The 14,743-nt window shown below is 47.0% G+C and overlaps 1 protein-coding gene across 2 annotated transcripts in view; it reads right to left on the reverse strand.

Annotated features, from left to right (window-relative positions):
* The window catches only part of DYNLT5 (dynein light chain Tctex-type family member 5), an 80,673-nt gene that overhangs the window by 31,292 nt on the left and 34,638 nt on the right, over positions 1-14,743 (reverse strand). For both annotated transcript variants that reach the window (XM_085602343.1, XM_085602345.1), the window contains exon 4: positions 336-460. In XM_085602343.1, coding sequence (XP_085458469.1) covers positions 336-460 — 125 coding nt within the window. The remainder of the gene's footprint in view (positions 1-335; positions 461-14,743) is intronic.

Here is a 14,743-nt window from a genome sequence, read left to right on the forward strand (position 1 = left end):
ACGGAGCAGCTGCATGAATGTCTTGGCCCCAGGGCAGCACGAGTTCGCGGCTGCCCTGGTGAGAACGAATTAACCATAATAAGGTGCATTATCCTTGTTTGCGCCCGGCGCACCTTTTGAAAGGTGCACCGGGCACAAACAGTGATAATGTGTGATATGGCCCTTAGTCTTCTGTTTTGTGCATTACTGAAGAATCTGTCATTTTACTGAGACTTCTATACGTTTATGCAAGCACCATAAATTAAAAAATGTATCAAAGTGAAAGTAACAGACATAGCAGAGAGTGTCGAGATGGCAACAACTGTAAATATCATGCATGTTTTTGTATATTTTACCTCGGAGATGGTCTTCGTCATTTGTCTACATAGTTCTGCTTCATATCTTTCTTCTTGGAGATAACTTGTAAGAACATCCTTTAAAATGTTGTTTACTGTGGCCACAGGGAAACGTTTAGAAGGACCTATTAAAAGCACCATATTTATATTAAATGAAGGACATTGCGAACTGTATGCTTTATGTACAGCTTAAAGATACATATATTGAAGTCAGTTAAAGGATACAACAAAGGAGTTATTAAAATATATCTAATGTGAATATGTTACGTATTCTGAAAATGTTCCCCTAGGCATAGAGAAAAACCACACAAAATGACAAGAGTTTGTAACTGGAGCAAGAATTCACATAATTAAATTCAGAATATTATTACAATACCTTTAGGATCATTGCCAATATAAATAACTTAACTATCACATTTATTGCCACAGTGTTGTGGTTTTGCAGCATTGCAAGTAACAGATGTGACAATTAGGAGGCGTTTACTGTCAAAGTGGGAATCACATGAAGCGGGTACCCGAAGGGTCCAAACAGAAGGACTATCTGAACTCTGTCCTGTCCCGGGGAGGAATATCATTAACAAGGCACCTTTCCAACAGCCTCCTGGACCACACTACCATTGCAGTCACCATCATTCAGGGAACCTTGTGGTCTTCAGAACATTAGCCACTGACGTGGCTTGTACATGATTCAAAATAACGAAAGCTCTAGTAATCTGGACAATCGTGAAATGAAAATGATGATAATTATGGCAAAATACATTAAACTTCTACCTTCATGATGTAGATGCATTTATGTGCATGTCTAATTCAATATTGGTAAGCAATTGAGTTATTAGCAGTGAAGGATGTGAGTCCTTTACAAGTAATAGGTCCAAACTTGTATTATTACAGTGAACCAAGTACCCCACTGTAGCACTTGATTCTCTCAGGCTAACAAAGCAGAACAGTCCAAGGCCTACTCAGACTCCGGGGAGGTTGTATGGGTGAGAAAACAACACTCTATAATTTATTGTTCAGTCAGTGCTTTGTCCTTTAAAAGAAAGGAGGAAAAGTACTTATTACACACACACTACTTTAATTGCACACACACTAATAAATACTACACATTAAATTACAAATATAAAAATCAGGGCGATGTAAATACCTTCGGTGAGACCTTCATGTCACATTTCACCACTAGTGGGTCCTGAACCCCTTAATCATAAACCTCCCCCCACCCATCTATACCACTGTCAATAAAGCATTTTCATTCAAAACAACCATAATCGGGGGGCGTGGCCTGGCGCGCAAGATGGCAGATGCACCTTGAGTGAGCTCCGGACAGTTAATTCAGCATCCAATGATAATCCTAGTCCGACTCAGTCACACGGCCCCCACAGCAGCCCCAGTCGTGTCCCCCCCCCCCCCGACCACAGCCGGGCTCTGGAAGTTCACTCCCTGTCGCTCCCGAACAGCAGGGCTGGGGAGTCCTCAGGACGTCACCAGCAGACTTGACTGGGCCAAGACCAGAGCCACAACGCCTCACACCGAACAGGCCGGGGAGAGAAACCAGGCTGCACCACACCCCACCACTTCTCCTGCAATCCACACACTCAATTTGCAGGTATCTATTTTTTCCACAATACTGGAGCCACAGGGGGTAGAGCTACCGTCCCGAATGACCGGACAGGCAGCTGCGGCTTCCCCGCCCTGGCTCTGGGCCTGTAGAGCGGCCCACACACCAAGGAGGAGACGTGCAACGCCCTTCAAAATGCCTGGGATCTTTTGACCCACGCCGGCTCTAAACAGGGGTGCCAGCCGGGTCATCATAGAAGGGAGAGGACGGGCGGCTGCATATACCAGAGACAGTGGAGGGGTTGCGGAGGGGGTCAGGCGGGTGCAGACAACGGCTGGGGTGTGTTAGACCCGCCCAGCTGGGGCTTGTCGACGCACTGGAGCCGTATCCCCCCCGCCTCAAAGGATATCAGTGCATTTGGAGCACACCATCGCCCCCCCCCCCGGACATAGGAGACAGCTTGGTGAGTGGGGTAGGTCCCAGTTGCCTCCCCTAGTAATCCCTGTTCTCACCACTCTGCAGGTTTGAATGGCAAGTGGGTGACGCCTATGTACGTTGCAGCAGGATATTAACAACACTGTGGAAGGACGGCTCCGACCCTGGGAGGCAGTGCCCAGCCAGGTTGTGCATCTGTGGTGGGTATGTTTGATTTTCCCATCCCCCCTCCTTGCATTGGCCTCTAATTTCTCCATGGGGGACCGGTGGCAGTGTAATCATCCGTGTGGCTGATATGGTGCGGTGCTCCATTAGGGGTAACGCTCCGTGGCCCTCCCAGAGCTGCAGAAGCAGGCAGGCCAGGTTCTGGTTCGGTTTGTGACTGGGGTGGCCCGAGTATTAAGTTAGATCAAGGACCTGCTGCAGCTGCGGACTGACGGCTCTGGGAGTGGAGGGGGGCCAGCCATCCACTGGTGGATTGAAGCAGCCCCCAGGCTCTCACAATGTCTAGGGATAAACCACCACCAGCCTCAGCCAAACACTATGGACCAGTACACTAGTGAGAACGCAATACGGACCAGGCAAGGTCCCCATTGGGCTGTCCCGACAATGCCATGCTACTTGCAGACATTACTCAATCACGAGAGGCCCTGGAGGCTAAGATTGGGGCAGTGGGCTCCAACATTAACCTGTTGCGACAATATCTGAGGAAGGCGGTTGATCGTATGACAGAGGCAGAAACAAGAGTGTATGAGGTTAAGGATTCAGTGGCAACATTGCAGCAGAAGGTCACAACATTAATGGCCACAACTAAGGAGCTGGCCATAAGGGCTTTCCTGAGGGATGGGAAGGCTCCTCTGGAGAACAATTCTTGACAGTGGCTGAGATCTATGGTACCGCCAGAGAGCCTGTCATTTTGCTTCATGGTTGAACAGGCTCACCAGGCCCTAGTGAGGAAGCCCCCAACCGGTGCACGACCACGGGCTATTATTCAGAAAATCCTGAACTACTTAGATCGGGACGCTGTCCTGCAATATGCCTGGAGCCAAGAAAAAATCATGTTTGAATCTGGAGGAACTCACGTACAGATGATGACCATTGACATTTTTAAGGGCCTGTCGTCACATGTGAGACTGATATACTGATTGATATATTTCTCTTCAACTGTTCGTGAGAGGCTGGACTGGTATATGATGTCCACTAATGTAAGTGGGCACCTTGCACCAGTCCAGACAAGCCTTATGGTGATTTAAGAGGTCTCAGATAACCTTAGAAAGCTATCCAAGTGGTAACTGTGGAAAGCAGCCTTCAGGCTAAGTCTTGAAGAAGTGTAAAGCAGCTTGTTTTACCAGAATGCAATCTTATTGTATTGATTAAATGAAACAGAACCACACAAGGTACTTATAAAAATATGTATTTATTATATAATACTCTCTCGTGTGTTCCAGTATTTCCTACACGGAGAAGGACACAAAGCACACAATACTTAAGCAAAGAAAATACAGTAAATAGCACTAATACACAGTGGGCCCCAGGGCGGGACCACACCGTATACTAAGAAAGGGGCACGGTGGACGATAGTTGGCGGTGACCTTGACTCTACAGCTGCGGGGACCAGGTGACGTTGAGGACGACCAGGAGCCGGATGCGAGCTGTCCCACGAAGGATATCGAGTGCTGAGGGGTCGGTGTCCAGCGGGAGCACCAACAAGCCTTGACAACAGCAACCCCCGCAGAAGGTCAAGGAAGTGTACGGTTCGGACCAGCAAGGTCCAGGAGACCCACCACAGCCAGGGGAGTCGGGGCATGCCTGGAACAACCAGGGGAGCCCAGGAAAAGCAAAGTTGACCCTCAATTGGACCCACAGGCCGGAGGCACTGGAGTCGCAAGAGGACCGCGAGTAGTTTCATATAACAACAGGCCACGGAGCACAAAGTGCGAGGTGGATGAAGATCTTTGTGCAGAAAGTTGCCAGAGGTTGGGGCTACTCGGAGCCCGATGTACTTGTTAAAGAATTGTCAACAAGCACATGCACTTGCAAAAGTATGCAGTGCTCAGGGGTACAAATATTGCAGCCCCCACGAGGGATTCTGAGCTCAAAATTGGTGAGAGGGCAGCTCGGACCCCGAGGGATGTAGAAACCCACCTTCTGTGTTGCTGAGCATTTCAGAATCCATAGGAGCCTGGGGTCATTAGACCGGTCAGCAGTGTTGCGGTGTCTTTACTCCAAGGGAGATTATCTTCAGGTGTTTTGGAGGCTCCAGAGGTCCTACACGGATCATGTATGGTGCAGAGGCACAGACGATGCAGCAGACTGAGAGGGAGATGAAGTCAGGCCCAAACAAAGTCCAGCGAAGACCAGAGTGCACCGACGGTCAAAGTGCAGTGGTTTCAGTTCTGAATCTTGTCCACGAAAAATCTAAGGTCCTACAGGTAAGTCCTTAAGTACACACGGGAGAGGGTTGGAAAGATTCAGAGGACCCTCCCAAGGGAGGGTCTGGACAGTTGTCCAGTTTCGCGCCAGAGCGGGAGCCAATGGCTCCCAGGACAGGTTTGAACAGGACTATGCACAGGGACACCAAATGTGCCCCTCATGCAGACTTTCACTCGCTGGCAAGCGCACCCACCCAGCCCTAATACACTAAATCCTGCCTGGGAGGTGGTCACACCTTCCTGTGACAGCATGCCTATTGTTATGCCATTCCCCTGCTCGAACTTGGCTCAGCAGCAGGAGGGTAGAAATGTGTCTCTGGTTGGCAGCATTCATTTTGTGCTGTCTAGAGCTAGAAGGCTGGTACTGGGAACACCAGGGACCACACGAAGCATGCTTCTGAGGGGTGGAATCATACCTACCACACCAGTTACCAGTGTGGGGGTATGATTCCAACATGTTTGACACCAAACACGATAGGGTTTGTTTTAGCCATTTTAGAGTTGGTCATCACACGGCCGCGTAATGCCCCTCTATATATTGTATACAGCTTCTTCACTGACAACCCAGGAGAATGGACTTCCGTAGGCTGCAGGGGTGTCCTGCTTATGCAGGGGCACTCTTTCACCTAGAACCAGGCACCCTGCCGTCAGGATTGTAAAGGCCTGCTATTGGGGTGACTTATAGGTATTACGTGCAGTGACCCCTAGATTTAGTAAACCTTATTCTTTAGTAAGTGGTGCATGCACCAACTTACACAGGCTGCAATGGCAGGCCTGTAGTTCCATTTTACATGGCCTCTCATGGGTGGCATAATACATGCTTCAGCCCATGAGAGGCCTCTGGGATACCTTTGCCCTAGGTACATGTATACCACATACTAGGGACTGACAAGGGCACCCCAGTATCCAATCTGAAGTACATAACACAGAAGTTTAGGGAGAAAGCAGATAGACTGGGGTCCTGATTAGCAGGATCCCAGTCAGACTAGTCAAAAACAGTGTTACATCAAGCAAAAAGTGGGGGTAACCATAAGAAGCAGATCCTACTTTTCCACACTGTTCTACTGTATCTAATTTCAAGCTTTATGGGGATCACACGCTCTCTCCTCCTCTATCTATATTGCCTGTGGAAGAGGTGGACATTAAATGGGCCAGTTGCATGGATGGAGACTGTGTGCCTAGAAGACATGTGCTGGGGCAGGCAGGACGCCCTTTATAAAACTGCCACCTCAGAGAGTCATTCCTAGGAATCCCTTCTAGAGGCTATGTTCTTTGGGCTTTGGGGTACTGGGATCCATTGGTGGTGTTTCTTCCCTTTTCCCCAGTTGGGGTTCGGTAGGGGCGAAAATGAGACAGATGCTTCCAGTTTCGTGTAGTATGGCGTAGGTGGGTCGGGGGGTGTTGCACCTATGTTTTCTTGAACAGCTGCAGTCCCGTTGCTCATACCAAACTTGACACACATGTACCAGGGATCATTCTATATTACTGATATAGATGACTAGCTGCACACTAGGGCGCACAGGGGGTTAACACTGCATCTTACCATGGAATGTAAAAGGGTTACTGGATAAAATTAAATGAGGGGTAGTCCTCCAGCACTCCAAACACATGGGGGCGGATGTTGTCCTCTTACAAGAGTTCAACTTATGGGGAAAAAACTAACTGCCTAGCCAGCCTTGGCTATACACAGCTATTCCATTCTGGATTTACATGGGGCTCCCGGGGTACAGCCCTTTTAATCCATCGCAAGGTCCCCTTTACCACTCGGAAGGTGTGGGTAGATACCTATGGTTGCTATGTTGCTGTAGCAGGGGACCTCCATGGGGAACAGCTCACACTCCTGAGTGTCTATGCCCTACCTCCGCTGGATGCTGTGGTGTGAATGCTTCCTCTGATTGTGGGGCAAGATGCCTAGGGGCCTTTGTCTGGTTGGGGGGACTGTAATGACGTCATTCACACTGGGGTGGACAGATGGCGAATACAGGGTGGGAGGGATGCCCAACATGACTCTAGGCTGTCCGATCGGGTGACCACCCTTGGTTGGGCGAACACATGGAGGGCCTATCACACTACCGAGAACGGATATACATACTATTCGTCAGTCCATGGGTCCTTTTCCCGCTTAGATTATATGTTTATCCCAACCACATATCTTCACAGGGTGTCATCGCCCTATACTCACGCACGGGGGTTTCAGATCATTCACCTGTGACCTTGGAGCTTCATACTGGCACCACTTGCCCTAGATTTCGATGGCAGATGTTGCCATGGCACCTCCAGAACCCGACTTATAGGACCATTGCACAAAAAGCAATAACTGAAACTTTTACGTTCAATTCATCCATGGCCTCCACATAGGCAGTTTTATGGGAGGCACTTAAGCCAACGATTTGAGGGGTAGACATCAGCTTTTGCGCAGGAGACCATAGGCGTAGAGCACAGCAGCAGGTTGCCCTCGAAACACAAATTGAGAAGTTGGAGGGGACTGTAGGGGGCCAGGCAATAAGGCAGCAACACTACAGCTTAGTCAGACCCAACAATTATACCATAGCATATGTTAAATGAGGTGGAGACAGCATGGCAGGCCACACAGCAACAAATATATATCAAAGGGGGGACAAGTCCAGTTGTATGTTGCACAGATTGTGTCAGGCAGCGGGAACCGTGTCATCGGTGGTGCGGGACCATCAAGGAGGTTTGGTATTGGAACGGCAGAAGTCGCCCAAAGCTTTGCAGATAATTATAGGGCACAATGCACACCTTCAGGAAGAGCCTCGAGACCTGGCTCTTCGACTGATCCGGAGCAGCACCCCCGCCCCTCCAGCACCTTGAGACCCTCATGGGTGAGTAGAGTGCTTTATAAACCCCTGATTGATTTATTGACCATACGCCTCAACTGACCATATCAGCATAGAATTAGTTCAGGAATTTTTCAGGGACATCCCGCTGCATGCCGTATCTGCAGAGGCGCATACACAATTGGAGGAGAATCTTACAGCCGAGGAGATGGTGACAGCCCTGGCCGAGGTGAACATGGGGTGGCCCCGGGGCCCAGTGGCTTCCCGAGTGAGTTCTTGAAGCTCTTTATGCCGAAGATTGGCTGTACCCTCCTTGAGATTATACAGGAGGCATCAGATAGCACCCTGCTCCCCTGGGAATGGTGACACGCAGAGGTCGTAGTATTTCTGAAGCCAGGGAGACCACCGGATTTACACTCATCCTATAGACCGATCCCATAGACCGATCCCACTTCTTACTTCGAAGTGAAGCTCTTAGCCAAGACTCTGGCCAATAGACTACTGAAATGTATGCCCGACCTCGTACACCTGTACCAGGCGGGCTTTATACCCCAAAGGTTCACACGCCATAATATCAGGCAAGTCTATAATGCCCTGGCTATGGTTGACCACTTAGCACTACCGGCAGCAGTGCTACTGGCAGATATGAACAAAGTGTTTGATTCCATCAGCTGGCAATACTTATTTGCTCTATTTCGGAATACCAACTTTGGCCCACATTTCCTCAATTACGTGAAACTCTTGTAAACTGGCTTGACCACCTCGGTCCGGGTTGCAGGAGCAATTTCGTCTCCCTTCAAGGTGGGCAGGGGCACCCGCAGGGGATGTCTACTGTCCCCATTCCTGTTCGCCCTTTGAGTGGCGCAGGAACTATCAGATCGGGTCGCCCTATATGCTGATATTCACTATTTTTCCCTCACTAATTCACGCTCTTCCAGCCCACGGCTGATGCACATTTTGCACGTTTTCAGAGAGACATCAGGACTGCACACGAACCCTGGGAAATCAGTGGTGTTTTTCATGAAGGAATTAGCGAGAGATAGGACATAGGCTTCCGGTTCGAACATGGCAGCCACCGGTTTTAAGTACCTGGTGGTATATATTGCTACTGACCCTTGTTGCGTTATTGCCCCGAATGAGAGAAGAAATCAAAGTGTGGTCCCCACTACCTCTCTCTCTGCTAGGCCGTTCAATGATGTTTAAAATGGTCTCTATGCCACGAATTTCATATCAATTAATGAACTATCTCTTTCCATATCCCCACAAAATGGTTTAAACAGGTCATTGTGGCTCACACAGTTTCTTTGGGGTAGGTGGGGTGGTGCATATTGCTCTACGGACTTGCATCCAGTCTATGTTCAAAGGGGGCATTGCTGCCCCAGACATCTACTCCTATTATGCTGCGTCACATCTCTCATTATCACCAAATGGTGGTGAGCGCAGTTGGCAGATCCAGCGTACGTGACAGAGCGTTGTGCGATGGGAAATGTTTCGCTCATACACTTCCTCTATGGTGGCAAGATTGGGAGTCATGTTCCACATGCACCTCAAACTGTATTACGACTGTGAAAACGGACACTAATGTGAATGGGGTGGTGGAACCGACTGACTCAGATGACGCCACTGTTGGGTGGGAATTTCTTGGGCCAGGTAACATCTCTGTCGGGGTTTCAGCAGTGGGATGCTATTGGCATTTCAACATTAGGAGATATCATGCAGGGTTTAGTCCTTAAATCCTTTCAGGAACTACAGACAGATTTTCAATTGCATAGACAACAACTCTATAGATATCTCCAGTTACGACATGCTCTTACCTCCTGTCTATGTGCTCTTCATGACTTACAAGAATTCAACCCAATGAAGGGCAAACTACTGACTGGGATTCTGGGTACCCATGAAATCAGATAGATTTTCCAGACACTAGTGACACATAGTACATCCACACTTCCAACTTTGAGACAGACATGGCAGGAGGACATACCCACACTCAACAATGACAACTGGACAGAGGCTCTGATGGCACCACATGAAGTGGCGATACCGTCCAGACTATGCCTTATCCAACTGAAATTCCTTCATAGAACTTACTTCACTAGATATCAGCATTGCCTTGCTGGTCTGCCTAAGATGTGAGATGACCGAGGGCACCTTCCTACACATGATATGGAAATGCACAACATTCTGGAGTTTCTGGCGTGGGGTAGTTACATGCCTGGAGAAGGTCCTGTCCTGGGAGATTCCTTTTCACCCAAAGCTGATATTACTTCATAGCACAGAAGGAGTTGGAGGTAATAGATATAAAAGACATTTACTCTTCTTGGGCTTAATTTAGCTAAACGTGACATTGTACGGCTATAGAAGGATGCGTCTACGCCCACAGTGGGTACATGGAAGCAAGGAATGGATCATTGTATGGGCATGGAAATAGCAGTATATCGTGTCTGCAGAAACACGCAAAGTTATGGCAGCGGTGGGCACACCACAGAGGCATAGATTTGGCACCGGTCCCTTCGGTTAACTCTCTTCTTGACACTGAGATACAGCAATTTGACAGCGGTTCATGAGGCTCCTGGTCCCCTATCACATCCAAATAAGCCCTATACAGAGACTTTAAAAACATTGTTCATGATAGAAATGGTAGATTTGATTTCGGTAAGATATGCAGATACCACTGGGGGTGGGAGATGGGTTGTTATTGCACTGCAAGTTTGGGTAGGCCATGTTGGCCATCATGTAATGGCAAAACAAATTAAAGAAAATATGTTGTGAGAAAAAAAACATAATCATGAGCATCAGATCCTTTCTTTTATTGTCTATAGACCACACAATACACCATAAAACCAACCACAAGAGATCCCTGACCTCTTGACCTCATGAGCCTGAAGCTCCAGCTCAGAATATAAAATAACGAAAAACAACTTTTGGGGCATGGACATAAACCCCAGGAGACTTCGCGTTAGGTGTTTTTTAAAAACGCTTTAGGGAGATGCTGCACTGTTTGCAGCCCCCAACATTTACCCACACCGTTGGTGGTGTCCATGTCCCTCATTAAGGCACCACGAGTAAGACATAATATGCAAATAAACCGAAGCAGAGCATTATAGGGAAGTTCTGTCCTAGTCAGTGACTATTTTATGTGTGGTAATCCCATTCGACCTTGTTCTGCACATCTTTTGAGTTTTCTTTTAGTTTTTTTTATATCCCTGTTGCTTGTTGCCCACTGGGTACCATGGTGCTTTACCACTTTGAAGGCAGCGCAAGGAGTCTAATTCAGGATGCCCAGATGCCTCTCCACTCAGTCGGCACTACTGGTTGCCAGCATGGAAATGGTAATCTTCATTCTCCCTGCCCGCTACGTTGGATCGACGCTGTGTGCCCCCAGATCCCCCTGAACAAGTGGAGCAGGGACACTACACCGAAGTTGGGGAGCTGCCAGATGATGCTCCCCCTCCCCTGGCTCACATTCCTACTGCGCCACCCCTAGCAGTGCTTTTTGTTTCTTCACCCCAGAGGATGGGGTTACCAGGGGCCACAGATTGGCACAGGGAGGGACCATCATGCACATCCCCTTCCCCATAAATATATTAAATACCGTTCTGTCGACCCATATGCCATGGCCCATCTAAAATATGCAGAGTGCTATGAGTCTGTTTTCACATTTCTTGGTTTACAGCAAATCCTTAAATGGAATATCTCTGGCCCTTTTGGGCCAATTTCCTTCGTCTTCTGCTTTTTCTGCTCCTGGTGGCCGGGGCTGGCCCCCAAGATCATGGTTGTCAGGCCTCCTGGCCTTTAAGTAGGTGCATTTTGTGGGTAACTAGATTTTCTGACTTCCTAAACCAGCCTTGTTCTTTCTGTGGCTCCTGGTGCTTCTCTCATAAGATGTGATTGAGGGTTGTTGGGGACAGCAAATTCAAACTCACCCTGCTTGTTGTATTCCAGTTTGGTACCTTGCTGGACCCTGTAGTCTTGAGTGTAGTGAAAATTCACTTTAGGGAAGATTTCACCTACATGTATAGTACAATGAAAACACCATAGATTTTACAGTAAGCACTGCAGACCTACTCTATGATTGCCCACTAATATAAGGCCTACCCCAGGTCAGCACCAATCCTTGTATAGTCCTTTCTGCAACAGGCTACCTGTGTGCAATTACCAGGCTGCGTACAACAGTATTCTCACAAAAATAGCCCACACACACATTTGCACACATATACATGTGTAATTAGCCCAGCACCCCTTCCCCTAGCTGCGCCACAGGGGCCTTATCTTTAAAGACGGACACTGGTGGTTAACACCAATTACCATGAATTTACCATAAGTGAGACTCCGGTAGTGAGACTCGCCCACAGTAAAGGTCTAAAAACCATGTAGTCAAAAGCGAGAAATCCTGGTGGACTAAATGGGAAGAACTCATTTGCTACCAATATGAGCACAGGTTTGATTCAACAAGACCACAGGATTAATTTCACAACTTAATCAAATTATCTACAGCTTACTCACAAATATGTAAGACTCACTTTCATGTAAATTCACTGGACAATCCTTGTCAGATGAAAGATATATACGTCAAGTATCCACAAGATTATATGTATCAGTCATCTTACATATTGGTTTTCAGTTAGAAATGTTGAGGGTTAAAACGCTTGGATACATCACTTGGTGTAAAAAAAGCCCTAAAAACCATCCCTTTACGAAAAAAACATGATAGTGACAGATGAGATGGACCAATAATTATAGAGTTACTAGGGTTTGATGCAAATTGATTCTTCTAGTACAAACCTGGTGTCTATCTAGGTGCAAGAATGTCTGCCTAGTGCCTAGTGGCTGTCAAGAAGGCTTTCACCAACACAGGACAAAATTATAGAAAATCTACATTAAAGATTCTCGACTAAATGAAATGCAATTAAAGCACTATATCTGAAGCTGCAAATTGATGTAGTTTACTCACTGGTAAAAAAAAACTGTCAAAACTCATATGCTCCATGGACTTTAGATCGACATCAGTAAAATAGGCACAGTGCTGCGCGTTTCGTATGTTATATGATGTTACAAGAGCCCTTACAATTTGCAAAATAATGTTGGATTTCTAGAAGGAGAACACAAAACATCCAATGGAGCACAATATTTACCAACATTAGGGTGGAACTCAAGCAAGGCATTGGAAATTAGTTGGTTTCTAATTTTCAACTCTCAATTTGGATATGCACATTTTCATACTAAAGACGGAGTATGTTTTTAGTGCAGAGTTTTATTTATAACTCTTCATTACATGATCAACATACACACACAAAACACAGTATAAAAGACTCTAAAAATGAAACTCAATATCCCATTCACAACTTTTGCATCACATAAACTTGAATATTCACTTATGGATATTAGCAGCACAGTGTGTAAGTGTGTGGAACTCTCACGGCTGGTATTTAGGATCTCATTACAAGGTCCTCTTTGTTCCCGATCCGACTTTTAACAAGCGCCACCAACGTGTGTCAGACCCAGTTTGGTGGGCGACAGTCTATTACAGACAGTGACTACGGAGACCCAAGCATGGTGGATGAAGTCATTTTCCACTAGTGTCCTGGGTCGGCTCTACTATGGCTCTCAAAACTGGGCGAAGTATACCCTTTCCACTCTCGAATCTCAGGGTAGCGAGGGCGAGTAGTCAATGGCTTCTCGGGGAGGTAGTGTAGGGCGCAAGTGCTCACAACTCAAAAGTCAAGCAATGGCCACAATAACGCATTATCCAGCTCAGTGCTTTTCATAGTAAAAAGAAGGCACTTTAGTAACACAGCAAAACTAACAATACACAATTCAATTGAGCTCAGCTATGGGGTTGATATTCCAACTCAGATTCCCAGGTAAGCATTTATACTATGGTATCCTCCCCACATTCTATGAGCTTCTCTAGTGCCTATGGGACATCTACTGAAGCGTAGGGATAGACATAGAGTAGGCATAGGTGCAGTTCAGTATGTCTTTACTCATGCAGAGTATTTTGTAGTTCAGTTCAACAGAGTGTACTCAAAATGGGATTGTATAAATAGCAGTTCATGCTTCCACTGCAGAACATGGCCTGCTGGCAGGCATTCTCCAGACCAGCACTTTCCACAGTATTTCCTCTGATATGGGACCTTAGTGGTGACTTCATTCAGGACACGACAAATAAACAGCACAGCAAGTCTGCTCAGTGGGCATCTGTCCAGACAGATGAGGCTTCTGGCAAGACTCTGACAAGTGTGCATTGCTGGCACTCGCAGCGTCCAGGCCAGGCACACACAGGGTGATTGTCTGGCAGTGGCAGACTCCGGGCTAAGATGAGGCTTCTGCTCTGGTGCGAATAGTAGGTCCTTCACTGGATTCACTTGGAATCAGGCAAACATCAGGCAACCCGCAGCACCAGGCCATTGGGTGTTGCAACGGCGTACTACTCTGGCTTGATTTCTACAAGCATTCACTGCGGAGTATGTGAAGGCAGACCCTTCATGGCAGGGATCAGCTTTGACTTTGCTCCGAAGAGGAGCCGCAACATATCTTTGAGTACTTTGCGAATGACTCACTTCCTTGTTCAACAGAAGCAGGAACAAAGAGGGGTAGTTTGGGCCCACTTTAATACACAATTTCCAGACAGGTGATGTGGATCCACTGTCTAAAGTTGCAAGACTGGTTTCAACTGGTTTCAAATGCTGTTTTCAGACTACTCCACTGACGCCGCCTTGTGCTTGATGATGGTTCTCACAACAGGTGAAGGATTTTTTTGAAGTGTGATCTAATAATATTCAATACTTGAGGTCACGTAGAGTTTGTCATAAACTAGTCATTGCATATTAGATTGATATTATAGTAAAACAAAATACCTTTTAACAACTGTCGGGTACTTGCTCAACTAATGTACACTCCAGTCTCCAATGTGGTATGAACCATATCACTCAATTTCTAAGGTGCAGTGATGTGTATAAGTCAATGTTTCAATTGGAGATGACCAGAAAAAAATATTTCAAAGATAATTATTGCAACAAGTGGAACCTTGTGCTTATTATCCTTCCTTTGTGACAAAGTCATTCTCCCTCTGAATCTTTGCACCCACAATGAGCTCACTGGGGCTTTTGGTTTGTTTCCATTTTCTGGTATATATCCCATATTCACTGATCTAGCTCTGTTCTTCCCCTTGCCTGAGGTGACTGCGTT

This window comes from Triturus cristatus, chromosome 4_2 (genome assembly GCF_964204655.1).
Source record: "Triturus cristatus chromosome 4_2, aTriCri1.1, whole genome shotgun sequence".
In the NCBI taxonomy this organism is placed as follows: domain Eukaryota; kingdom Metazoa; phylum Chordata; class Amphibia; order Caudata; family Salamandridae; genus Triturus; species Triturus cristatus.